Source organism: Rhinatrema bivittatum, chromosome 2 (assembly GCF_901001135.1).
Source record: "Rhinatrema bivittatum chromosome 2, aRhiBiv1.1, whole genome shotgun sequence".
Taxonomy (NCBI): Eukaryota; Metazoa; Chordata; class Amphibia; order Gymnophiona; family Rhinatrematidae; genus Rhinatrema; species Rhinatrema bivittatum.
The window spans coordinates 241,250,076-241,277,169 of NC_042616.1; the positions used below are offsets into that span (position 1 = coordinate 241,250,076).

The window sequence follows — 27,094 nt, forward strand, 5'->3', positions numbered from 1 at the left end:
CCAAGGTGGTGTCCGCTTTTCATTTCAATCAGACCATCACCTTACCAATCTTCATGCCAAAGCCCCATCACAATGAGCAAGACCGCCTCCTACACTCGCTAGACTGTAAACGAGCTCTGGCTTACTATAAACAGAGAACTCAATCTCCTTCCAGACCTTCTCAGCTCTTCCTCTCTTAACGCCAACGACCCTGATCAACTATTGCTAGCTGGTTATAGCAATGCATTCAGTTCTGCTATGAGAAGCACTCTATTAAACTAGACAAAAGACCTCATGCGCACCAGATACGTGCCACAACGACATCAGTTGCCCATCTCAAGAAGGTACCATTGCTAGACATCTGCAAAGCAGCTACTTGGTCCTCCATTCATACTTTTACGTCGCATTACTGTCTGCAGCAATAAGCGACCTCTGATACGGCACTGGGCTCAGCAGTCTTGTCAAACCTTCAACACCGATAAGACTGTCTACTCTTTCTACGGGTTAGTGTCCTGAGCTTCTAACACGTACTTGCATGGACACAATCCGGAAGCTTGGGACTCCCAGACAGCATGGCTAATTCAGCCCTGCTGTCGACGAGAAAAAGAAAGTTTGCTTAACGTAAACGGTGTTTCCGTAGATAGCAGGATGAATTAGCCATGCGATCCCGCCCGCCTCCCTAGACAGTCGAAAAAAGGACACTAATTCGTTAATTCCTGCTTAGCTACAAAGAGACTGAGGGGAGGACTTGGGTTCGCGCAAGAAAACGACCACGCAGCCGCACAGAGTCAAAGCTCTGTGACTCACCGAGAGAATCTCTGCCTACTTCGTCACATGCACACTCCCAGACAGCATGGCTAATTCATCCTGCTATCTATGGAAACAACGTTTAAGGTAAGCAAACTTGCTTTTCAAGTTAACAGTAAAAGCATTTCTCATTCACACTTGAGGGCAATTTCTCACCTGTGGGTGTGAGAGAAAGGAAAATACTGATTAGAAAATGAAAGTGGAGTTACTTATCTGTAACAGGTGCTCTCCAAAGACAGCAGTGGGTGACATCCGATGAAGTCCAGCCCAGAACCTTTCAAGAGCTTTGTCAATGCCCTATTGGGCACATGCAGCATGGCATATCACCACACATCCATGCAGTGCCTCTTCAGTCTAATTTCTTATCCATACATGGATAAGCCAACTCCAAGAGGAAGCAGGTGGACATCGCAAGGACTGATATCCTGCTGTCTTCTGAGAACATCTGTTACAGATAAGCAACTCTGTTTTCTATGAGGAGAGGCAGGACAACAGTCTTCACAAGTAGAGAATCCCTAGCTACAGACTGCCCCCAACAATAAAAAGGGAAACCAAAACCCTGCCAACAGGTACAACAAGAATGATTTTTGGTGGCAAAAATCCTCTCTATTTCTTGTAAAGGGGCAGCCTGGAACAAAACAGGCCCAAGGAGGAATAGAGTTGGTTCTAAACCTCAAAAAATAAAGACTGGCTGAATCTACTGTTATATTGGGGTTCCCTGTACAAGCAATAGTTTGATGTGAAGTTCTCACCATACATTCACATCACAGCCTAGCAGATCTTCTCCATGGAGACCAATCTTTGGTGGAATATTGACACTGGCATGGCTCTGACCCACCAGATTCAAGCACGCTTGGACATAACAGAAAGAAATGCAATCTGTTAGCTGGCAACAGCAATCCCCAGTTTGCTAGTACCAAAAGAAGCAAAAAACTAGGTGAACTTTCTATGGGCTTCAATCCACACCAGGTAGAATACCAAGGATCTCTTGCTTTCCAAACTGTGCAGTGCATTTTCACCTTGGTGTGGCCTGGAAAAGAAATTTGGAAGAATGATTGGTTCAGATTAAATTCTACCACCACAGGCAGAAACTTAGAATAGATACATAGAACCACACCATCAAGAAAAAAGGCTTATATAAAGGTAGATAAGTTAATAGAGCCTGGAGCGTGTTAACTGTATGGTCACCACCATCAAAAATATAATCTTCCATGTCAAGTATTTTAGAACACAGGAGCACAGTGGCTCAAAGGAAGCTTTTATCAGCTGGGTCAGTACCACGTTGAGGTCCCAAGATACAGCAAGAAGCCTGATGGGAGATTTCAAATGAAGCAGGCCTCACATGAATTTGACAACCAAAAGCTGAAGACAGATCTACCTTCTACATGGTGGCGATAGGCTCTAATTACACTGAGATAAACTTTTAAACAAGTTGGTCATGAGAGCTGACATGGACAGATGTAGAAGGTAATCAAACAGTTCTGTGAACAAGAAAAGGTATAAGGCTTTTTCCTCACACTACAAGGGAAACCTCATCCAGTTTTGTCCTTTCTTGAAGCTAAAAGATGACTAGATACATCTTCCAAGAGATCCAGGGGTTGCAAAGTTATCCTCTCAATATACAGGTTATGAAAGCCAGGGACTTGATGTTGAGATGGCGCAACCACTCAATCCTGAGTGATAAGAGTTGGGAATTACCCAGTCTGACGGATCCCTGATGGACATATTCCCCAGGAGTTTGAACCAAATCTATCTCAGCCAAAAGGGGGCTATGAAAAATATAGTCCTCATCTTCTATTAGCATCAACAAAATCTTCGTGGTGAGTGAAAAATTGGAGGATACACATACAGCAGGCCCTTGCTCTAATCAAGGGCAAAGGCGTCTGATGCTGATTTGCCTTGCGTCGCTTTCCTGAACAAAGGAATGTGACTTTTCTGTTCTGGAAAAACACAAAACATCTACCATAGATGTGCCCCACTTACGGAATATCTGGTTTACTACTGCCCCCCCCCCCCCTCCTCTATTCAGGGACATTAGCAGGGCTCCAGGACCCAACTCAATCTGCCTGCAAGAACATTCTCTTCATCTGACAGATATATGGATCCAAGGACCATCCCCTGAAAGATGGCCCAGTCACATGTCTGGACAGTTTCCTAACACAGGAGGTATGATCCCTTACTTCTCTGGCTTGATGTAAAACATCACTATTTGCTTGTCCATCTGGATCAGGACTACTTTGTTGGCCAACTATCTCTGAAAGCCTTCATAGTGCACGAACCACTATTAGCTCCAGGAAGTTTATATGAAGACGCTTTTCTTAAGCAAACCAAAAGCTGTAGATATATAGCCCCTCTACATGGACTCACCACTCCAGAATGGATGCAACCATGGTCAGGACAATATGGACTGAAAGAATTTGAAAGGATAAGCCTCATGTCAAACTGGAACTGATCCGCCATCAAGACAGGGAGTCCTTGAGTGACTATAGGAAGTGGATGCTTTCTCGAAGATTCTGAGTGGCTTGAAGCCATTGCAATTTAAGGGTCCATTGAACTCTCCTCATATGAAGGTGTACCAAGAGAGTAACAATCACTGTTGACACTGAGGCCTAACAACCTCAATATGTCGCATGCTGAAGCCTATTGACTCACTTGAATCCTTTCCACTGCGGATATCCATGTGATTGCCCTCTTATTATGGAAGGAAGCCCTTTGCCCGAGTTGTGATTAGCAACATTCCAATAAACTAAATGAGTTGATGGCAGAACCCCAAAACCCAGATGGTTCTGCACACTGATTCTGAGGAACCTGCCTGCAATGTGCTCTTGCCCAGCCAATCATCCAGGAGGGTGAGCACGTGCATCCACAGTTTGCGTAGATACACTGCCACCATGGAGAGACTTTTTGTGAAGACATGCACAGAGCAGAAATCCACAATAAAAGGAAAATAAATATTTGGGGGCTTGTTCCTGCTCTAAGTGGCTGCAAAGAGCAGAGCCCCATGTTAAAGTATTTCTGTGCTAAGCACCAGCACAGAGAACCATTTTAAAAAGAAAATAAATGTCTTGGTGCCTAGCTGCAGCAGCAACCCTGAAAGTACTTTCAGAGGACCAAGGGGACTAGCTCTGTCTAGATACAGAGGGGACAAAGTGAGTTAGAGCTGGATAGGTTAGGTTTATTTTTCCTTTTCTCAAGAAAAAAAAATGCAGTTTGTTCCTGCTATGTTCTTGAGCAGAGCGATGGTTCTCTGGGAGCCAAAAAGCCTTGCTACAGCAGAGTTCCTAACATCTACTAAACCAAGCATGGAAGTTTTACTGTGGACACATGTAGAGGGGCAGCATCAGCTACAGACTGTGATACAAAACCAGTACACCCAGCAGGAGCTACAAGAACAATTTAACCAGCAACAGCTGTCGCTAACCCAGATAGCATAAACTGTGCAAGATGGTATAGTCCATATATGTAAAAAGTCTAGCACAAATGAGAGTAAGGATTATATGGAAACATCTGAGGAAACCTCATATAGTGCCTTAAATAGGCTATTATAATGCCTTTATGGCTACTGAAAATCCAACCCCACCAATGTGGATGACAGACAGGTTTATAATCATTGGTTGCCCCAGACGGTATGATGCTTTGCTAATTTATAAAACTATCATTCGAGTCAAGAATAAAGATGCTGGTACACAATGGATGTGTTTTACCAGACTATGGTATTGTGCTCACTGTTTTTGCGCCAAGCTTATGATTAGAAATCTTCATGCTACAAGTGTATCAGTCCCAGACACTGCAATGTTTCGAAAATGAATTCTTCGTCAGGGAATCACTTATAAGCATGGAACCTGCACATAAATCTCGGCTGTTGAGAGTACTCAATTTCTTGCGGTCAATGCGCTTCCATGGTGAAGACTCTTTATGCAGTGTGCAATCTCCGTCTGCACGTCCGGCTGTTTTGACATTGATGTTTCCATATAATCCTTACTCTCATTTGTGCTAGACTTTTTACATATATTGATATTATTATTGGATCCATATTTTTGTGTATTTATACAAGCTGGTATAGTCCGGCATATCCCTCTTACTCCTATGATACCTGAGATAGGCCAAGGAAAGGACCTAGAGAAGGAGGCCAAAAGTAATAATGCTAGACATGGAAAGACAGACCATAAGAGTATTGTGGATGAAAATCAAGAAAGGAAAACCAACAGACTGAGGAGTCAGAGGAACCATAGGATTTAGCCCCACAGGCATGCTTTCAAAGCAGAGACAGAGGCCACGTCATCAAAAGTGGCTCTGTGACCGAAGAAGCAGCTATGGGTGTTAACCTAACACCCCACAGTTGTAACTTTGTTATACTTCCGATCCCGGCCTTGATGCTTTTGTGGTCCTGGCTGAGCCAGAGGGGGTCCCTGCACTGCTCTAATTGACTCTGGGAGTGGAGGTAGCTAACTAAAGGCCAGATTCATTAAACCTTTCTCCCATTTTGTGTCTATGGGAAAAACCCTTAGTGAAATCAGGACCTAAGCAAGTCTGCAGCGACTATAAACCTCCAGTGACTTTAGCCTACATTGATGGAGAATAGAAGGATACACATGGGGAGTCAAGTGAGAAGATTGCTCAGATGCTGGGTCAATATAAGCATCGATAGGTCACATCTATAACCTATGTTCTGAATTAATTGGAACCTTCTCATAAAAGGGAACAAAAGCCCCCTGCAAAACAAAAGCAGAGTATCCTGCTTGACCAGAACACTCTGATGGCACAGTGTTGAGCAAAGATGATTATTTTTGCCAGCAAGATGGGTAGAAACAAACATGATGGCAGAAAAAGATAATTTGGCCCTTCTACCCAATTGATTTAGTATTATAATTCCCATCAGGAGATTCCTTGGTATTTATACCATGCTTTCTTGAATTCAAATACTGTTTTTATTTCCCTCACTGCCATTGGGAGGCCGTTCCAAGAATCCACCACCCTTCTTTGTAAAGAAATATTTCCTAAGACTACTCCAGAGTCTATCCCCTATCACCCTCATCCCACGACCCCTTGTTTTAGAGCCTCCTTTCCATTACCTCCTGTGCATGGAAACCTTTGAGATATTTAAATGTTTCTATCATCCTTACCTCACACCTTTCCTCTAAGGTGACATGTTTAAATCTTTAAGTCTATCCCCATAGGTCACCTTGCTTGGAGATGTACATGAGTGGAGCCAGAGTAGAGCAAAGAAAGTAATGGATGAAGGAATCTCTCCAATTATAACAGACAACACGAATACTAAACAATGGGAAACAAGCCATATGTACATATGATCATAGAAAAAGATCACAGGCAAAGACATGGTGGAAGCCTGATGCTGGAGAACTGAAAAATGAAGAGTTGACCTTTGAGGTATCAAACAGCTCTACAAAAATGTGAAGAGTATACTGAAACTTGAATATTCTTTGTGACTTGTATAAGAGGTTGATCCTTAAACAGACTGCTGTTTTCCTACACACAAAGGGAAAAGTTGATTGTTTAACTGGAAAGATACATGCTGTGGACATCACAGACTCTACTTTGCATGGCAATACTGATCACAGGGAATAATACATGAAGGAGGAACCATGGGCACTCCGGGAATCCTTGACCAGTCCTCCGAGTGGGGAAGGGTAACCCTTGAAAAATTAAATGAGACCCACTTGAAATTAATTTGCTTAAATTTGGTCGGGGGCAAGTATAGCTGTTAAAGGAGAAGGTACTTTCTGGTTTAAGGATCCCCACTCTGATCCTACCCTCCTGTTAGGAAAAGAAATGGACAATCCCAGTTCAGGGCAGGAAAGGAAAAGAAAATAGGAATGGTGATTCACATCCCTGTAGGAGTAGCCACAGGACCTGAGGTGGTCAAGCTGAGCAGGAGGGTATATAAAGGAGTGCATATCAGGACTTTCTTAAAAGATCAGAACCAGGCATTTAGACTGGTCCAAAAGGGAATTCTAGGCTACCTTATTGATCTAAGCAGGGGATTAAGACAGTACACCTAGGAGGGAATAGTAGTCCCTGGGAACGAGGAGAAGGCAGCTACTATAAAACTGACCTATTGCTGTAACCTATTGATTTAGCACTTCTGAGCTAAGCAGATCTTTTCTCCATAAGGCATGAAAGGTCATAAGAGTCTTAAATTATATTTGCTGCCAATTAAGGTGCAAACACAATGATACAGTACAGGAGAGATACCATACTTGTTTACTGGGGCCTAGAACAAGAGGAGCTCATGTACTTCATGGAGGCTTCCATGTGCTGGAGATTATCATCACTACAGACACCACTGATTCTGATTCCCCTCTGAGAAACAGCATTCCCCTCTGAGAAACAGCATCCCGCATTCACGGAGCGGGATGCCAGTGGCCAGTAGTTGTTCCACCTTCAGGCAGCAAAATACTGCACGGAGCGGCAGTAGCCACAGAGGCATTCACGGAGCGGGATGCCAGTGGTTTGTGTTCCACCTTCACGGAGCGGAAGGTTGGAGGGCTGCCATCTCCAAAAAAACAAAAAAACAAAAAAACAAAAAAACAAAAAACAAAAAAACAAAAAACAAACAAACAAAACAGAGGTGGGTAAGAGTATGGGGCAGGGGTGTGGCCGTTTATTGCGGCAGTTGCTACCCCTGATTGAGCTGGATGTTCATTGGGATGCGGATACGGCACTGCTCTCTGCATTGGTGGAGGGGTGGAAGGGAATTGGGGCCGGAGGGTGCTGGAAGCCAATAGTGACGGGGGAGGGGGAGAAAAAAGGGGGGGGGAAGATTTAAAAAAAAAAATGGATAAACTGCGTAGCTTGCTGGGCAGACTGGATGGGCCGTTTGGTCTTCTTCTGCCGTCATTTCTATGTTTCTATGTCTCTACAAAGCTGCCGGACAGCTGGAGAGACTTGAGCAGGAACTGGACATTGGCCTGTATCAACATTGGTGCCCTCAATGCCAGGGCACCAATGCTCATTCTCTTGTTCAAGATCTGCTGGATCTTCTTGTCTAGCTTTTCCTCAAAGATTATTGATGCCTTCACTGAATTGGAGGCAAGAGGGGTGGTCACATCTTCATGGGAAGTCAGAGATGTGTCGACAGCAGACACATGGGCCCCTGGAGACTGTTGCAGTTCTGAGACTGCATCAAAGATGAGCTCTCCTCTGCGGGAACACTTCAGGAGATTCACAGCCACAATGTTCCCTCGTCCAGCATCGTACACTGATGGAGATCAATATCAATTCTTTTTGGCCTTTGCTCGATGTTCAGCATCAGAACTCCTCAATGTAAGAACCCAAGAGGCGGAACCCTTCTTCACCTTCTTTGGGCAGAAGGCAAATTTTGGTCTGTCCACCTGGTCCCTTCCCAATGCTCACTATAGAGGAGGTTCAATATCTCTTCCCCCACCCATGTCAAATATACCATCGTCCGGTGCAGCTGGTGGGTTTTCAATGTTGATGCCTCCAATACAGATTCTGACAGCCCAACCAACATGCTTCTCCATAAGCTCCAACTACGACCAGTACCCACTAGGAATCATAGTCATTCGACACTTCAGAAAGCCAAGCAATACCCCATTTACAGGATATACCTATCATGGGGCTCCATGCTAAACATGATCTTATGATCCTGAGGACATAGTTTAAAGCTGATTGTCTGCTGATTCATAACCAGCCAAAAAATTAAAGCAGCAAAATGATAAATTATTACTTACCTGATAATTTCCTTTTCTTTAGGACAGTCAGATGAATTCAGAACAAGTGCGTTATGAACCTCTACCAGCAGATGGAGACGGAGCAAACTGACATCACATTATATATACCCCTGCAATGACATCAGCCTGCCAGTTTTCTCTTCAAAAGCAACTGTAGACAGATTAGCAAAACTTGATCACAAACAGATAACCATTTCAGTACTCAATCAACAGGCAACACTGAGCACAGACAAGAAGGTATTAACACTAGACTAGGGACTGGATTAACACTTACCAGTAATCCCTGTAACACATGGCCACGCAGAAGGACCCTAATACAATCATCTGGCAGCCAACGGAGGAAAGCTGGATTCATCTGACAGTCCTAAAGAAAAGGAAATTATCTGGAAAGTAATATCTCATTTCTTAATGTCCAGTCAGATGAATCCAGAACAAGTGAGATGTACCCAAGCTACTCCCGAATATGTGGGAGGCTGCCCATGGTCCAGTCAAAACCACAAGTGCAAAGGCTACCTCCTCCCAGGCTTGTACATTTGGACAATAATATCTGGAAAAAGTGTGTAAAAGACCACGTCGCGACTTGGCAAATGTCGACGGGAGACAACAATTTTACTTCCGCCCATGACACTGCCTGAGCCCCAGTGGAATGAGCCCTGACCTGAGTAGGTAACGGCTTCCCAGCATCAACGTATGCAGCCATGACTACCTCCTATCCAGCGAACTATTGTAGCCCGCGAGACCAGCTCTCCCTGCCTAGTACCGCCGTGAAGGACAAACAGGTGATCCGTCTCCCATAAAGGCTTAGTAACCTCCAGATACCTGGCAATGTCTCCTGACATCCAAGGGTCGCAACAGACAATACTCCTCTACCTCTCTCTCTCTATCCAGAGATGGCAGGGAGATGGACTGATTCAAGTGAAAGTCAGTGACCACCTTCGGTAAAAAAGGAACAGTACGCAGCTGTACCACCCCCGGAGTCACCCAGAGGAATGGCTCCCAGCAAGACAAGGCCTGCAGCTAAGAAACTCTATGCACAGAACAAATTGTCACAAGAAACATCGTTTTCAAGGTCAGTATTCACAAAGACAGGTAACATATCGAACAAAACGTAAAGCCCACTAAAAATTCTAACACCAAATTAAGATTCCATAAGGGCACTGGAAACTGTAAAGGAGGACAAAGATGTTTCATTCCTTTCAAGAAACTGGCCACATCAGGATGAGCCGACAAGGAACCACCATTCACTTGACCCCTGAAAGAGGCAAAAGCTGCTACGAGTACCTTTAAGGAATTGAGGGCCAAGCCTTTATTCAAGCCATCCTGCAAAAATTCCAAAATGAGCAGGATCTTGAATGAACAAGGAAGAGTACCTTGAACTTCAAACCAGGCCTCAAACACTCACCAAAGCCGCACATAAGCCAAGGAAGTGGAGAACTTTCTAGCACTTAGCAAGGTGGAAATCACTGCCACCAAGTATCCACGCTTCCTCAAGCAAACCCTTTCAAGGGCCATACTGTAAAACAAAATCAAATCGGATCTTCATGAAGAACAGGACCCTGCCGCAACAGATCCCTGTGCACCAGAAATTGAAGAAGCAATTCCACCCGGAGCTGCCGCAGATCCGCATACCACGGTCTCCTGTGCAAGTCTGGAGCAACCAAGTGCATCATCCCTCTGTGGTGCTCGATCCTTCAGATTACTCTGTCCAACATGGGCTATGGAGAAAAGGCGTACAGCAACTTGTCTTCTGGCCACTCCTGCACCAAGTCATTGATCCCCCAACGACTTCGAATCTCTCCTGTGACTGAAGAATCGCGGAACTTTCGTATTTATTTATTTAACATTTTTTATATACCGAGGTTCTGGTAACAATGTTACTAATCACTTCAGTTTACATATAACATTGGGATGACTTAACATATGAGTCTTACATAGAATAGGAAAATGAACTTGGAGAAAATTGAATTAAATAATACATAATAACAACAAATTAAATAACGACAATCTTATTGTGAGAAGTTGCCAGCATGTCTAGGAATGGGAGACCCCAGAAATACAGAATCAGCTGAAATGCTTCATCGGACAACACCCATTTTCCTGGGTCCAGACACTTACTGCTGAGGTCTGCTCTTACATGGTCTTTCCCTATGTGCGAGGCTGAGATCATCTGGAGAAGCACTTCTGCCCATTCCATAAGTTGATCTATTTCCTGCAACACTTGTTTGCTCTTGGTTCCTCCATGCCAATTGATATAAGCCACAGTCATTGCACCATCCAACATTATCCAGACCAATCAACCCTGTAGCCTGTCACTGAATTGCAAACATGCCAACTGGAACGCCCTGGCTTCCAGTCAACTGATGTTCCAGAGAGACTCTTCTGCATTCCAGTGCCCTTGTGCTGTCAGCTCCCGACAGTGAGCTCCCCAACCAAGGAGGCTTGCATCTATTGTCAGTACTAGCCAGTCCAGTAGCGACAGGGAGTTTCCCTTTTGATCTCAAAGGTGTTTCCCCCCTTCCTTAGATAATCTGTCTGCAGCCACCACTGCATTTGGGAGGAGACCTGCATCGGCAGGTGGTGCCCAATCAAATGGTCCTGAGTCTGCGGGTTCCACAGAGACAGCAGGGAGTGCTGAAAAGGACGTGTATGCTTTCTCACCTACGGTACGACTTCCAGGGTCACTGCTATTAAGCCAAGTACTTGCAGGTAGGTCAAGTGCAAAGTTTTCAATCAACAGGCAGAGCCGTGCCAGCAACTTCTGAATTTGAGCTTCCTGCAGGAAAACCTCACCCTGCTTCGCGTCGAACCGCACCCTGAGGTATTCCAATGACTGAGCAAGCTGAAGGCTGCTCTTGGCCTGGGTCACCACCCAGCTGAGCTCCTGCAACAAGGAAATCACCTTGCGAGTCACCAGGCGGCTCTCTTCCAGCAACTTGGCTCGAACCAGCCAGTCGTCCAAAAATGGGTGTACCAGGATCCCATCTTCTCAACTCTGCAACTACTACCATTATCTTGGAAAAGATCCTGGGAGCAGTGGCCAGACAAAAGGGTAGTGCCCGAAAGTGAAAATACCATCTCAGAACTGCAAACCGCAGAAAACTATGTTCTAGTCAGATGAGAATGTGAAGATATGCCTCGAACAGATCCAGAGAGGTCAGAAATTCCCCCAACTGCACGGTCATTATCACAGAGCATAATGTTTCCATGCGAAAATGCTTCACTAGTAAATGACGGTTGACACCTTTGAGATCAAAAGGAGCCCTCCTTCTTGGACACAACAAAATAAATGGAATGTTGACTCATTTTCTTGAGACGTGGATACTAGAACCACAGCCCTCAGACTGAGGAGCCTTGCCTGCTTCTTCTATAGGGAATCGAAAATGAGACTCCATGAACACATCCCGAGGAACACTGCAAACGTCCATCACATACTCTTCTCATATCACCTCCAAGACCTATTGAGCCGATGTGATTTCGACCCACCTCTGATAAAAGAGAGGTGTCCCCCTATCTCCTTTTCCAGGGGGTGGGTTGGCAAAACTTCATTGGGAGGTTTGGCAGGTTCCACTACCTGATCTTGCGTCCCCCTCTGGGTTGTCTGGGACAAAAAAGGACTGAGACATACTGAAGGGTCGAGTCCTCTGAAAGGTCGCTCCTCTATAGGGTCGAAAAGTTTGGATCTTTCATATTAAAGAAGCGCGGAGTCTGCTTCTTATCCTTCAGCAAAGGAGCAACTGGTGATTAGCCCCATTTACTGGCCAGTTTCTCCAACCCGCTCCCAAATAAGAGTGAGCCTTTAAAGAGCAATTTGGTGAAGTTAGCCTTGGAGGTCGCACCAGCCAACCAATTTCTCAGCCATAACAGATGCCTGGCCATTACTATCGAAACCACCATTTTGGCTGAAACGCGGACCAATTCACAGCCTGCATCTGCCAAGAATGTAGTAGCTGGTTCTAACACTGCTCGGGAATTCATCCCAGAGTCATTGGCCTCCTAGGAGACAAGCAAACAAGAATGAGCCACCAAGGAACAACAAAAAGCGATCTGAATACTTTGTACAATTCTGGTCGCCGCATCTCAAAAAAAAGATATAGTTGCGATGGAGAAGGTACAGAGAAGGGCGACCAAAATGATAAAGGGGATGGAACAGCTCCCCTATGAGGAAAGACTAAAGAGGTTAGGACTGTTCAGCTTGGAGTAGAGATGGCTGAAGGGGGATAGATAGTAGTGTTTAAAATAATGAGAGTTCTAGAACGGGCAAATGTGAATCGGTTATTTTCTTTCGGATAATAGAAGGACTAGGGGGCACTCCATGAAGTTAACATGTGGCACATTTAAAACGAATCTGAGAAAGTTCTTTTTCACTCATTGCACAATTAAACTCTGGAATTTGTTGCCAGGGAATGGGGTTAGTGCAGTTAGTGTAGCTGGGTTTAAAAAAGGATTGGATAAGTTCTTGGAGGAGAAGTTCATCACCTATTGTTTTATTTATTTATTTATTGTGTTTTGTATACCGTCATTCGGTTTCGCCATCAGAATGGTTTACAGAATCATGAAGCAGGTTATATAATCATCATCACAGCATCTTATTATGTAGTGTAAGTTGATTATATATAATAGTTATTAATTGTAAGGGTCATTATATACAGTAAAGATCTTACATACAAATATATTAACATATATATTGTTGTTACATATAGGCTTGGGTTAAGTGAGGGAGAGGGGAAGGTGTATAGGTTGGGTGAGATATTATGCATTTGGATCTGTAACAACAGGGGGTTTGACAATTCAAAGTGTCTTTCTGATGAATATATACTATATGAGGTCAGTTGGGTAATCCATTGTGAAGCGTTCTTTGGTAGATCTAGGGATGTAGCATTTTTCTTGTTGTTGGGTTGCGTGTGTACTTGGTGGGCTGGTTGATTGAGTGAATCTGAGTAGACTCTGGTAAACAGCCAGGTTTTCAGGTCTTTTTTTAACATTTTGATGCTTGGTTGAGTTCTTATTCCAATTGGTATTGAGTTCCATAGTGTGGGGCTGGCGATGGATATGGCTCTCTCACGTGTTGTGTTTAGTCGAGTGGTTCTTGCGTGAGGGATTTTGAGGAGGCCTTTATTCACTGAGTGTAGGTTCCGCTTTGGAGTGTGTATTATGATGGATGTGCTTAGCCAATTGTTTTGTTGTCCTATGATTATTTTATGCAGGGTTGTAAGTACTTTGTATTCTATTCGATATTTTATTGGGAGCCAGTGTAATAAGATGAGTGTTGGTGTGATGTAGTTTTCGTTTTTCGTGATGTATGTAAGGGAGGCGTGGATGAGGGAGTGGTCTGACCAAGGGATTTCAGTTGTTTTGGTTTGATGTGTATCCTGTGTTGACAAAAATTAAATCAAGGGTGTGTGCTGCTTTGTAAGTTGGTCCCTCAACGATTTGTTCTAGTCCCATTGTTGCTAGTGCATCCGTGATTGTTTTGCATGTGGCTGTGAGACGGTGGGTGTCCATATGCAAGTTGAAATCTCCCAGGATGATGATTGGCTTATTGAGTGTTAAGTTGGTTATGATGAATTCTATTACTGGAGAGCAGTTTTGTTCTAATGAGCTAGGGGGACAGCATAGTAGACATTTGTAATTTAGGCGAGTCGAATAGTGCGATTTCAAAGGGGGAAGTTATCTTGGAAGTGATTAGTTTCATCTGCAAGCTTTTTTTGCTGATTAACATGAGACCTCCGCCTTTTTTTTTTCAGTCTGGGGATTGAGAGTTTTGCAGGTTGGGTCTTCTATTTTATTAATTAAGACGTTGTCAGAGTTTTTGATCCAGGTTTCAGTGATTGCTATGAAGTCTGGTTTGTTATCAGTGAGTAAGTCTGTGAAAATGGGCATTTTTCATTTTTTTTTACTATGGATTGTGCGTTTAATAGTATGAATGATAGTATCATGCATTTGGTGTAAGTTTTCAAATTCCTGTATGTAATGTTTGATCGATTGTACTCACTTTTTTTCTTGAGTGTGTTTTCCACTCGAGGAATAGTGGTATCTATTTTGCTTCATCCGTTGGTAGGGATGCGATGGATTGGCATGCTTCTTGTTGTTCAGAGCGGGCTGCCGTGTATACTTGGCTTTTTGCAAAGCCAGCACTTCCGTCCTCTTGGGGGGCTGACTCCCAAAGGATCAGGATGTCTTAAAATGAGCACTATGTGGACACGAAGGAGCGCACAGGTCCCTTAGTTGCACTCCTTCGGCGGACGATGCCTACGGTGCACCGCCGCTCTTTAAATCGATCTGTCCCTCGTTGCGTCTTCAATGAGGTCAGTGGGCGGAGCATCGCTTCAGGAGGGTGTCGTTTCAGGAGGGCTGATCCCATCATCTGGTTGTCTCAGCGTGGTCGGCCGGTGGTGAGAAGGCCACAGCGGTCGGAGGGTGTCCGGAGGATTGAAGGGGGTGATGGAGAAAGGCCGCGGTGGCTGGTGGCAGATGAAGCCCAAATGCTGGACCAGGAGCGCTGGTAAGGGCTGCGGCGGGCGATGGCCAGAATCTGGGTGGGAGCAGGCCGCGATGGTCGGAGTAGTGCGGCAGCGTCCGCTTCGGTCCAAGAGCGCAGGAGAAGGGACGCCATTTCTAAGTTGACTTAGAAAATAGCCACTGCTATTACAAGCAACAGTAGCATGGGATAGACAGTTTTTGGGTACTTGCCAGGTTCTTAGGGCCTGGATTGGCCACTGTTGCAAACAGGATGCTGGGCTTGATGGACCCTTGGTCTGACCCAGTATGGCATGCTCTTATGTTCTTAAAGGAGCTTATGTTTCTTAGGTATAGGCGCCATTAGGCTAACAGTGCGCTAAGCGGTGACCGGAGGCGTGTCGTTTTTTTTGTTGATATTTTTTTTTTGTTTTTAAAACATCCAAAAAAAAAAATCTAGGCATCCAACCTAGGCATCCCAATACCTAGGTGCCCAAGACTTAGTCGCCCAAGGATAGGCGCCATAAAAAGCTTAAGCGCATAGCAATGCTCAACTTGCACACACAGGTCAGCGTGCAGCTACTAAGGCACCACTTAATGTGGATGCACAGACCACTATGCCCAACTAAGCGCACAACCTGGACGTACAGCTACACGCACACACCAAACCAACAATCCTGTAGAGGGTAGCCTATAGGAAGCACGTGAAACACCACTGAGGGCTACCACGCTGCAGGTAGCGACAAAGCCTCAGAGAAGGGCCTAACATACAGAGGCTGCTCTACCCGCCAGGCTGCCCACGTCCCTTGACCTCCCTTGGAATGGTATGAACGTCGGAACAGCACGTCGAGCAGGAGACCAGGAGAAGGTGGAAGCCCTACACCAAAAAACCCTCTATTTCTTTTTTTTTTTTTTTTTGTAAACTTACCTGAGCTCAGTCTTACCTGGCTGAGATCAGAGATGGTCTCTAGCTGTGGGGGAGAGAGAATATGCCGACACCGCTGTGCTTGGCTTCCTGCACCTGCTGCCTTTCAGCTGTTTAAACAGCTAAGTTCACATCGGCTGAAAACCAGCTTCTGGACCAAGGCACACCTCTGAGGGACCACAACAATCACCTCAAGAATTCTCAACTGAAGGAAGGACCATTTGGTATCACCGCAGGAGAGCGGGGCAAATTAATTTTCCTTATTTCTCCTATTCAAATCGAAGCAATCCTCAGTAGGAAGATGCACGTCCACCATCTGCTGGAGACGGAGACTACTAGCAGGCTGATGTCATTACAGGGGTATATATATTGTGACGTCTGTTTGCTCTGTCTCCATCTACTGGTAGATGGAGAAAGAGCATCTACTTACTTGCTCTGGATTCACCTGACTGGACGCTAAGAAATTAAAAGACTCAAAGACCATGCTTGTTTGGTGCACCGGTTGAAAAACGAAATCTGTCCAAGACAAGTGATGGAATCTTATACTATCAAATTTCTAAATACCATCAACATAAATACTTGCTGTAGCCTGAATTTTAATGAACAGTGAGACCTCATACAATGTGGCAGGGTCACCACGTGAGTGCCCGGAACGCCACTTTCAAAGGTTGTGCGGTGATAACATTTCAGAATGCACCGTCAACGAAATTCAAATCATCAGTCTCTTTGTTCAAATATTAAAGTAATGACAGCTTGTGTCGGTTTACTGGAAAAAGTAAGGCAGTGAAAAAAATAATTATCATAGCGTTTCACTTATCGTAGAGTTTTACTTATCGTAGCATTTTGTAGCGGAGTATGCAGTAAGGATATAAGTGTTGGCACTGGCCCAACATGGCTCGTGTTTCTTGCACCAGCTTCCTCAGGGGCCGCACAATGCCACTACTGAAAATAGAAATGCACAATTATCAATTCCTTACACAGCTGCATTTTAAAAACAAATTCCACAATGCTTAATACCTACGATTCCAAACACTGCCGCTTAGCTCTGCTACTAGGCTGCAGCTCTTTTCGGGCAGCCGGATCCGCCATTTTACTCAATGATTATATACCTACCGCGATAGGAGGAACTCATTAATTATGACGTCAGAGTGATTAAGTTAAAACGGATGGAGTTACTAGATGAGCGATGTCCATTCAACAGAGTCGTTCAGACCATTAGGTGATGTGGATGCCAAGGTGAAAATCCACCATTGTTCACGCACATTAAGGATTTGATTAGTATCGCCACCACGGGTATTGGGTACAATATGCTCAAGGATTGTCCAGCGAAGTTGGTCAAAAGTATGTCCAAAAGAAGTACAGTGAGTAACCATAGGTGCTTCCATGCTAAGAGTATTCAAACGACTCCGGTGTTCGAAGAGCCGCGTTTTGATTTTTCTGCTGGTTCTACCCACATATACAAGTTTACAGGGGCACTGTATGAGATATACCACAAAGGTGGAATTGCAAGTAGTGACTGATCGTTTGTAAAATTTGTGACCCGTTTTAGGATGTTGCCATGACGGTCCCTCCATCGTGATGGAGCACATATCGCAGTTTCCACAGGCAGTGTGTGTTCCTTGCGAGCTGTCAGTGTCACATGGGGTGACAGCCGCGTGCACTACACAATCTTTTAAGTTTTTACCCCGCTGGTAAGCGAACATCGGAAATTCAGTGAATATATGATGAAGCTGAAGGATATGCCAGTGTTTTTGAATGCTCTTCATAATTAAATAAGATTTATCCGTGTGTGTAAGTACACAGATATCTGTGGTCACCGGATCTTGTACTTTGTATTCCAATAGAGCTGTCCGTGGGGAATGCCATGCTCTCTTGAAGGCTTTATAGACAGCACTATATGGATATCCTCTGGAAAAAAATCTTTCTGCTAATTTGCCAGCTTGTAATTTAAAATCACCGTCCGATGAACATAGGCGTCTGAGCCTAAAAAATTGGCTCACAGGTAAACCTTGTTTAAACGCTCTGGGGTGAAAGCTGTGATATCTGAGCAGGTTATTCCTTTCCGTCTGTTTGCGGTGAATGGATGTGTGAAGATGCTGATTACAAATAGAGATGGCAATGTCTAAAAACGCTAAGTTTGTGCTACTGTATTGTGTGGTGAATTGTAGATCCTTGCCTATTGAGTTAACCCATAGAAAAAACTTTTGTAATGAGACAACATCTTGTTTCCAAAAAATAAGGAGATCATCAATGTAACGGATCCACAAAGAGACCGCATGCAAATTCATGGTATAGCAATGGGGTCATCCGCAGCCCCTTCGATTGCCAACCTTGTTATGGATAGACTAGAAAGGCTCCATATTTACAGTTCACGATGGTTTGATGCGGTCTCTTTGTGGATCCGTTACATTGATGATCTCCTTATTTTTTGGAAACAAGATGTCTCATTACAAAAGTTTTTTCTATGGGTTAACTCAATAGACAAGGATCTACAATTCAATTGTGCATTTCTATTTTCAGTAGTGGCATTGTGCGGCCCCTGAGGAAGCTGGTGCAAGAAACACGAGCCGTGTCGGGCCAGTGCCAACACTTATATCCTTACTGCATACTCCGCTACAAAATGCTACGATAAGTAAAACTCTACGATAAGTGAAACGCTATGATAATTATTTTTTTCACTGCCTTACTTTTTCCAGTAAACCGACACAAGCTGTCATTACTTTAATATTTGAACAAAGAGACCGATGATTTGAATTTCGTTGACGGTGCATTCTGAAATGTTATCACCGCACAACCTTTGAAAGTGGCGTTCCGGGCACTCACGTGGTGACCCTGCCACATTGTATGAGGTCTCACTGTTCATTAAAATTCAGGCTACAGCAAGTATTTATGTTGATGGTATTTAGAAATTTGGTGCACCGGTTGGGCATGATAAAAGGAAACGTACAGAAATAACCCACAAAACCTAGGCACTAGAAAGGAAATAAACAGACTGTAGGGTCCTGCAATGAACAATTCCTGCCTGGTTATGGATTGAAAAAATCCTAACAGAAGAGTGAAAATCCATGACCAGTGGTTGGCAGAAGAGACTGAAGGTTCCCTCGCATGGACACATAGGATCACGCCATGCTGTACATGCCCAGTAGGGAACACTCAAAGTTCTAGAAATTGACATAAAAGTTCCAGGCCAAGCTCCTTTGGATAATGTCGGGCTGCCATCCTGCTTATCCTCGGAGAACTGGTTATGCCGAAATACCATCTTAGGCAGGATCTCTTGAGCATTTCAAGCATCACATACAAAATTCTTCTAGATGAAAGAGTATACTGTTTGCCAGAGATGTGCATTTGTTTTCGAGTTACACACAAAAGCTCGCAGACTTTTTATGACACTTATTAAAAATGGTTAGCATGCACATCGCTCAAGTTAAAGGTACACATACTATTTGTTATGCGTATACTATAAAGTCAGGTGAGTTACACATGTAACTGAAATGAATGAAACAAATACACATCCCTACTGTTTGCTTTCTTTTCAGTTTGGCTTATAACATTTGAGATCATTGTAAACTGAGAAAATATGACTATATAAAAAGAATGGGTTTATAAAACACTTTTTTGATCCAGTAGTTTTCTCCTGCTCCTTTTGGCTTCCAGCTCAATTCAGAATCAGAGCTAGGAACTGGTATAATGAGCCTTGATTCACAACTACCTGAAGATTTTTTCCCCCTACATTATATTGCTTCCCAACTTACTTTAGGTCAATCACTCCAGCAACAGTGTTCTGCTGGAAGCCATGCACCAAGACTTTCTGAAACCCTGCAATCCCGGGCCCTAATTGTGGCCACTAGGTGTTGCCGCTCCCTATCCCCAGGAACTGTGCATTCTGCCCTGCACACTATCACCAAGCAACCCAGGGAGTGGAAGACTTGTGCCAGAAATTAAGCCCAGGTCTCTCTGCATAGCCATGTACAGCACTGGCATTGAGTCAGCCCACAACACAACCATTTGAATACCATGTTTCGTTATTTTATTCAATGCTTAGTCTTTTGTTAAACTACACACCACCCCAATTGAAAAAAAAAAAAAGCCTGCCACTTACCTCTCCTAAAGGTTTCAGTGTTACAATATTGTAAGTAGCTGGATCACGTTCTACTAAACAGGTTTCTGTAAGTGCAAGTAATCTTTTAACAGGTTCCTAAAATAATGAAAGCATAAAAAACAATGTAAAGCTTTTAGACTTCACTCAAAAACCAATCAGAATGGTACTTCAGAGTTCTAAATCTTACCGAATGTCTAGGAGTTATCTTCTGAACAATGAATTCGGCCAATGAAGTAATGGATTCATCACTGCTGTATTTTCCCAAACGGGCAGCTACATATTGTTCAAACTCTATGTGCTCTTTTCTGATCCGCAGTGAGATGCCTATATAATTGCCTGCATGTTCTATTGCACTTTTGATGATTTCTTCTCTTTGTTCGGAAGCAAATAGATGCTTAAAAATATCATTGTAACAAATGATTAATATTGCATAAAGTGAAAATTGTGTACATATATGCAGATAGGACACCATTTTTAATTATTTCAGTACTGCATCTCTTCCTTTATGAGAAAGTTCAATGTATATAGGAAGCTTATGCAACATTCTAATCTGAAATGTTATCTAAAAAAAAAAAAAAAAATTAGATGGTGTTTTGGTTAGGGAACCTACTTTTATAGCACTTTTAACCAAAACAAAATTAGAAAAATTAATATGCATATGAAAACATTTAATTTTCATATATGCACAAAAATAAATCTGTGAATTAACTTTCTGAACTGTTATCAGAGGTCAAAAGAATTAGAGTTCTTTATCATTACTGTGACCTGCACATCTAGTTAAACAGTCAGAGAAACAGTTTTAAACAAAGGCTAATGTGGAAAATGCTCCAACAATTTTCAACTTTTTAAGTCTGAAATTTCTGAGCTTTCAGGCTGCAATCTCTCCACTCTGTCCGCTCATAAAGGTTTTAAGCCTTCCCCCTACTTATTCAGTTTCAGTAGCTACAGACAGCCTACAGACACTGAACAAAGATATATGTATGCTAAGGGAAACATAAAATTGCAGAAAAATGCAAGAATAATTTGTAAAGCAAAGCAAAAAAACAAGAAAAACATGTCAGAAAACTGCAGAGAAGTCAGTCCAGTTATGGCAAAGCTATTAAAAAATGACACTTAGCTGAATTTAACCCCAAAATCAAATTATATTTTTTCTTCTAAAATTCAAGTGCCTTAATTATCAACTAACGGGTTTGATATAAGAGACATTTAAGAGATTGCTTCATGGATTTTGTTTAAGCAAAGTCTGATAAATACAATACAATCCTTTTTACTTGCATTCATTTCACTTCTGAGAAGATTAATTATATATATATATATATATATATATATATAATTATTGTATTTTTTTTTTTTTTTAAAGTTCCTCATATTTAGGTACTTTCATCATTCTGAGACTTAGTAAATCTAGGAACATGGTGTCCTGGTTTTCCCGACTCTTAAATATGAACCTGATCTTTTGATATCAGAAATTCAATGCAAATAGTAGAGAAAGAGAATGCTTTCAAACATACGACCTGATAATTTCTTTTCCTCAAGTCCAACCAGACCAGTCCAGCAGATGGAAACAGAAAAGAATCGGATTTGCCAACATCTCCTCTTAAAGGGCACTGTGAAGCCTGCAGCACTTCAGTCTAACAAAGCAAATCTATCAAACTTTACCGCTACCAGCAGGGGAGATTGATGAAATCTCTTAACACCTGGTCCTAAACCAAACATCTAAAAATTTAATATAGACAACTAATCAGAGGTTGACAGCTAAAAAAGGATGGAACCCTAGACTGGTCTGGTTGGACTCAAAGAAAGAAAATTATCAGGTAAGAAAACTAATTTTCCTTTCCTGCTCGTCCACCTAGATCAGTATGCATAGGATACACCCACACCACACTTAAACAGGGAGGGAACCAAACAAACCTTCCCTATCCCAGGAGGCGGCAAACTCCTTTGCCTGCAGATCCAACCTGTAATGCTTTGAGAAGGTATGAAAGGAAGACCATGTGGCTGCATGGCAAATCTCCTCCAGCTACATCTATTGTTGCTCCATCCACAAAGTAGTTGGATTTCTAGTGGCGTGAGCTCTAAGGGTCTTAAGGACCACAAAATCCTTAGAAACATAAGCTCATCCAATAGCTTCTTTAGTCAATTTAACAGTCACTTTAAAGAATGAATCCTCCTTTTTCTGACCACCATAAGATAAATGATCTGATCTCCTGATTACCCTTTATCTGAATAAGGACCTTTTAAAATCTAAGACAAGCACATCTTTAAAACCTGTCTTTTCACTCTTCTTGAACCCTAGGAAATCCACAGACTGAATCTCCTAGGAAAAAAAGAAGGAATGGTCCTAATGGAATTTTCCAAATCCAAAAACTTTAGAAACATGTCTCTGCAAGAAAGAGCTTGCAAATCTGAAATAGATCTCTCTGAACAAATAGCTACCAGAAAAACCGTCTTAAGAGTAGAGACTAAAAGAAGCTCTCTTAATGGGTTCAAAAGGAGCTGTACAAAATCCCCTAGAGAACATCTCCATACAAAGTGGTGAACAAAGATACTTCACTTCTGTAAGGAAACGAAAAACATCTGGTTGAGCCTCAAAGGAAATGCCATGGACTTCTTTCCTATAACAGGTAAGCGCATCAACTTGAACCTTCAACAAATTTAATATCAAACCTTTTTGCAGACCTTTCTGTAAAAAAGGCAGAACTATGGAAACCAAAGTTCAAAAGGAGAAATCCCAACTTCCAAACACCAAAGCTCGAAAACTTTCCAGACTCAAATAGAAACTAAATATTTTCTTTGCCTGAAAATGTGGCTACATACTCCAAATAACCCTTGGTCTTTAACCTTCTCCTTTCAATGGTCAAGCCACAAGACAATAGGGAGCCAGATCCTGCATGACCATTGGTCCTTATTGTAACAGACCCATAAACTGCTCTAACCTCAGAGGTCCCTCTACTCTGAGCCTGATGAGATCTGCAAAGCAAGGTCGGCTCGGCCAATCTGGAGCCACCAGTATTACCAGGCTTTAATTTCCTATCCTTGGTATATCCCAACCTATCATGAGCCATAGAGGAAACATACATTAAGCTTCAACAAGGCCATTGTTGAGCAAGATCATTTACTCTTGCTGAAGCTGCTTCCTTCCTTCAACTGAAGAAGTACATTACTTTGGCATTCTGGTGTGTAGCCATGAAATCGTATCTTGGTTTGCCCCACATGCATGTTATTTTGAAAGCTGTGTCAGCTAGTTCCAATTCTCCAGGATCCAGAGTATGACAGCTGAGAAAATCTACTTGGATTGTTCTCTACTCTGGCAATGTTCTAAGCTGAGAGCACTTGAAGGTTTATCTCCATCCATCTGAACAGAAGTTTCGTTTCAATAGCCAATGGGCAACTCTTCATGCCTCCTTGGCTATTTACATAACCCAGTGCCAATTCATTGACGAAAAACATCCTTAATGATTTGCCCCAAATTATCAGCCAAAACACCTGTAGAGCTTTTCTGATAGCTCATATCCAGATGATTTATTGACCATGACCTGATTACTGGATTCCAGAGACCCTGTGCTGACCTGCCGTGACAATGAACACCCTAATGAATCAGATTAGTGTTCCGTTATCATTCATTCCCTTGGCCAAATTCTGAACTGTGAGCCACCACCTGGAGCTGACTCCAGTATCTGACATTAACTTCAACCTCACTTCCTAATCTTGAGACTGTTCATGCCAATGTGATAGCATATGCAGCAGATGCAAATGAGCTCTTGCCCATGGAACTAGATCTAGGATCCCTGCCTTGGAGCCCAGCCATTGTAAATAATCCCATCCTCTGGAAGACCTCAACTTTAATAGGCTCTGTACCTGCCTTATCAGCTTGATCCTCCTGTCTGATGTAAAGAACACAGACTTGTTGAGTACCAAAGAGGGCTCCCAAATAAATATTTCACTATCTGACAGGGTGATAATTTGCTCTTGGCAAAGTTTAATTACCCATCCAAGATCCTGTAACAATTATACAATTCTGGTTGTTGATCTTCTGGACTCTTCTTCTGATTTCACTCATTTTACCCAAACATCCAAATAAATATGAACCATCACTCCTTTCTGCAAGGCCACCACTACTACCACCATCATTACTTTGGACAAAGTTCTTAAAGCCACTGATAATTCAAAGAGAAGCACTCTAAACTAAAAATGACTTTGCAGGACTGCAAACCTGAGATATTGCTGGTGTGAAGGGTGAATCAGAATGTAGACATAAGCTTCTGTAAGATCCAAAGAAATCAGAAACTCTCCTTTCCTCATTGCCATCATCACAGAGCAAAGGGTCTCCCCATTCAGAAATGCAGAACCTTCAAGGCCTTGTTTACCCCCTTGAGATGTAGAATGGGCCTAAACATACCTGCCTTCTTTGGAACTACAAAATAAATGGAATATCTGCCCCGGTCCCATTCTGCCTTGGGCACCAGGACCACAGCTGCCCAACTAGAGAATGTTCTAATGTCAACCTTACTGCCTCTCTCTTTACTAATGAAGAACAATGGTATTCTATAAAGACTTTCATCAAACGTGCAAATTCTAAGGTGTTCTCATCTCTTATTCACAGAAAGTACCCACTGATCCATCGTTACATAGCCCACTCCCAAAAAATAGGAACAAACATCCCTCTATTTGAAAAAAAAGGGAGGTGAGCCCCTTGATTCTTTTTGGGACCCCTAACGTTGGAAGTGCAGCTGTTCCCAGAGATACAGGATTGCAATTTGCCATTAAGATGATTTCCCCGGATGGTAACACCTAGACTCTCTAATTTTAGATGTACTAGAGCATCCTTTCTAAGACCTCCTAGACCTATCTTCTGGTAGTTTAAGTGATTTGTTATCTGCATAATGCTTAACCAGCTTCTCAAGATCACCAAACAGCAACTTCCGTTTAAATGGTAATTTACTCAGTCAGATGAGGTATTGCAAACCAGTTTCACAATCACAGAATCAGACATGCTGCCTCGCAGGATGCCATGCCTCTAGCCAAGGTCTTAAAGAGGTCATAAAGGGCATCAGCTGCAGGCAACACCAGCCTCTAGCCTCTCTGGTTGTCTCAATGAAAAACGTTCAGACAGGCTATCCACTTGAATTTTCTGCATCCAAAGCAAACAAGTCCAGGACATGAAACTGTTGCAAACCACAGCTCGAAGAACCAGCACATCCACTTTGAAAGACTGCTTGAGGATAACCAATTTTTCTAAACAAGGCATCTTTAACACAGCACTGCCTTCCATTGGAATAATTGTTTTCTTTTTCTAAACAAGGCATCTTAGAAGGCTATCTTAGAAGGTCCAATTTGTCGGATGGCAAAGAATAAAGCTTTGTCATGGCCCTGCTGACACGTAAACCTGATTTTTGGGAATCCCATTCAGCCATCCTGTGAAATTGAAAAGTTCTGACTGGTCTATGAAAACCCTCCAAAATTGGGTCTTCTCCTTCCAAGGCTTGTTCTACTGGAGTTTCTTTAATACCCAATTCCACCATGGCCTGGGATGGAATGGAAGGAAGCTCTTCTCTCCTAAGCAATCTCTGCCAGGGGAATTTCTCCTTCTAGGAGCTCACCTGAATCCAAAGAACCCTGCCCAGATCCACTTATGGGTCTCTTTCTTAACTCATCGCCTAAAAGACCCTTTTCATCTGGGGTCCATCGTCAAACAAAATGCATCATGCTTCAAAAGAACAAACAAGTGAAAAGGAGTTGGAGGAGGCCTGAGGCAACCAATCCAATCTTTTTGTCCATGCTTTTCTCCCCTGGAAGCTTAATAAGATTTCCCTCCATGGGGAAGAGATTCAGAGGTCCCCCAAAGGGTTCCATCACAGAGCCACTGATTCACACAGCAGTCAAAAGGCTGCCACCAGCATTTTAGAAGACCCTTAAACGTCCAAGGGACCTGCTTCAGAAGTAATCTCTGCTATAGCGCTCAGCTCTATGGACTCCCCTATTGACATGATCCCAGCCGAAGGAGATGCCCCTGCTCAGAGAACTACAGAATTCACCTGCCAAACAGTTCTGGCAGACTTCAGCAACAGCAGAGCTTCCACGGTGGCCTCCACACACAAGATAACTTTCCTAAAGGGAGGGATGATTGGAGCAAAATAAGTGAGAGGAAATTTTCTTCCGTGCTAGGGACAGACTCTCTAGATAAGGGAAGGGAAAAGCAGAAATTCAGGTAGGAAAGAAAAAGCTATTCCCATTGGATATCAAATCTTCCCTATACACATGGATCAAAACAAAGGAGCCACTGATCCCACCCCACCCCCACATGTCCCTACTCCACCAGGACAAATGCCAAATAGGAGGAAACCTGCACAGAACAATTTGTTTCCAAGTTTCTAGCCTGAAACATTAGGCACCTCTGCCATCTGCTATAGACAGAAATATTGTCAGCTAATGATGTCAGCTAATTAGATCCTTCTCTGTTTCCATCTGCTGGCAGGGGTGCTAAAGCCATGCATACAGAACTGGGCTGGGTGGACAATAAGGAACATACATTTATATCAACCCACCCAAAATTCAGTTATTTATTTAAGGTTTTTTTATACCGGCATTCATGAACTCGTTCACATCATGTCGGTTTACAGAAAACAGGGGTGCGAATAATACAACCAAAAAACACAAATAACGTGATGTAGAGAAGCAGTTACAATTAACAAGGGCTAATGAACTGGGAATGTAAGAAATAGAAAGAGATAGAGGAGGTTAATTATATACAAATGTACAATATAAATATGGCGTCTCATATATACAGTCTCTGAGCTGTGAGATAGAATTTGTCCTAAAAAATATTTCTCCTAAATTTCTTACCAATCGACTAAATCCTCCATAAAGTATACAGAATCCTCCCTGATAATCAGAGAGCTCAGCAAACCCTTCAATGTTTCTATAGTCATAAGAGCAAAGGAGTTGATTATTTCCAGGATCAATTTGGTCAATGCCTCCAGGAGTCACTTCAAGTACCACAGACTTTCTCAAATCACTCCAGTGATGTTTGTAACACATATATCTCTAAAAGGAGAGAGAGCACAGTTACCTTCAAGGTAAGAAAATATGTTCTATATATTGCTGTAAAACTGGTCA

The 27,094-nt window shown here is 42.9% G+C and overlaps 1 protein-coding gene across 1 annotated transcript in view; it reads right to left on the bottom strand.

The window, feature by feature from the left end:
• The window catches only part of DNAJC13 (DnaJ heat shock protein family (Hsp40) member C13), a 701,712-nt gene that overhangs the window by 559,716 nt on the left and 114,902 nt on the right, over window positions 1-27,094 (bottom strand). The window contains 3 exon segments of the mRNA XM_029587070.1: window positions 19,979-20,074; window positions 20,166-20,372; window positions 26,822-27,022. Coding sequence (XP_029442930.1) covers window positions 19,979-20,074; window positions 20,166-20,372; window positions 26,822-27,022 — 504 coding nt within the window.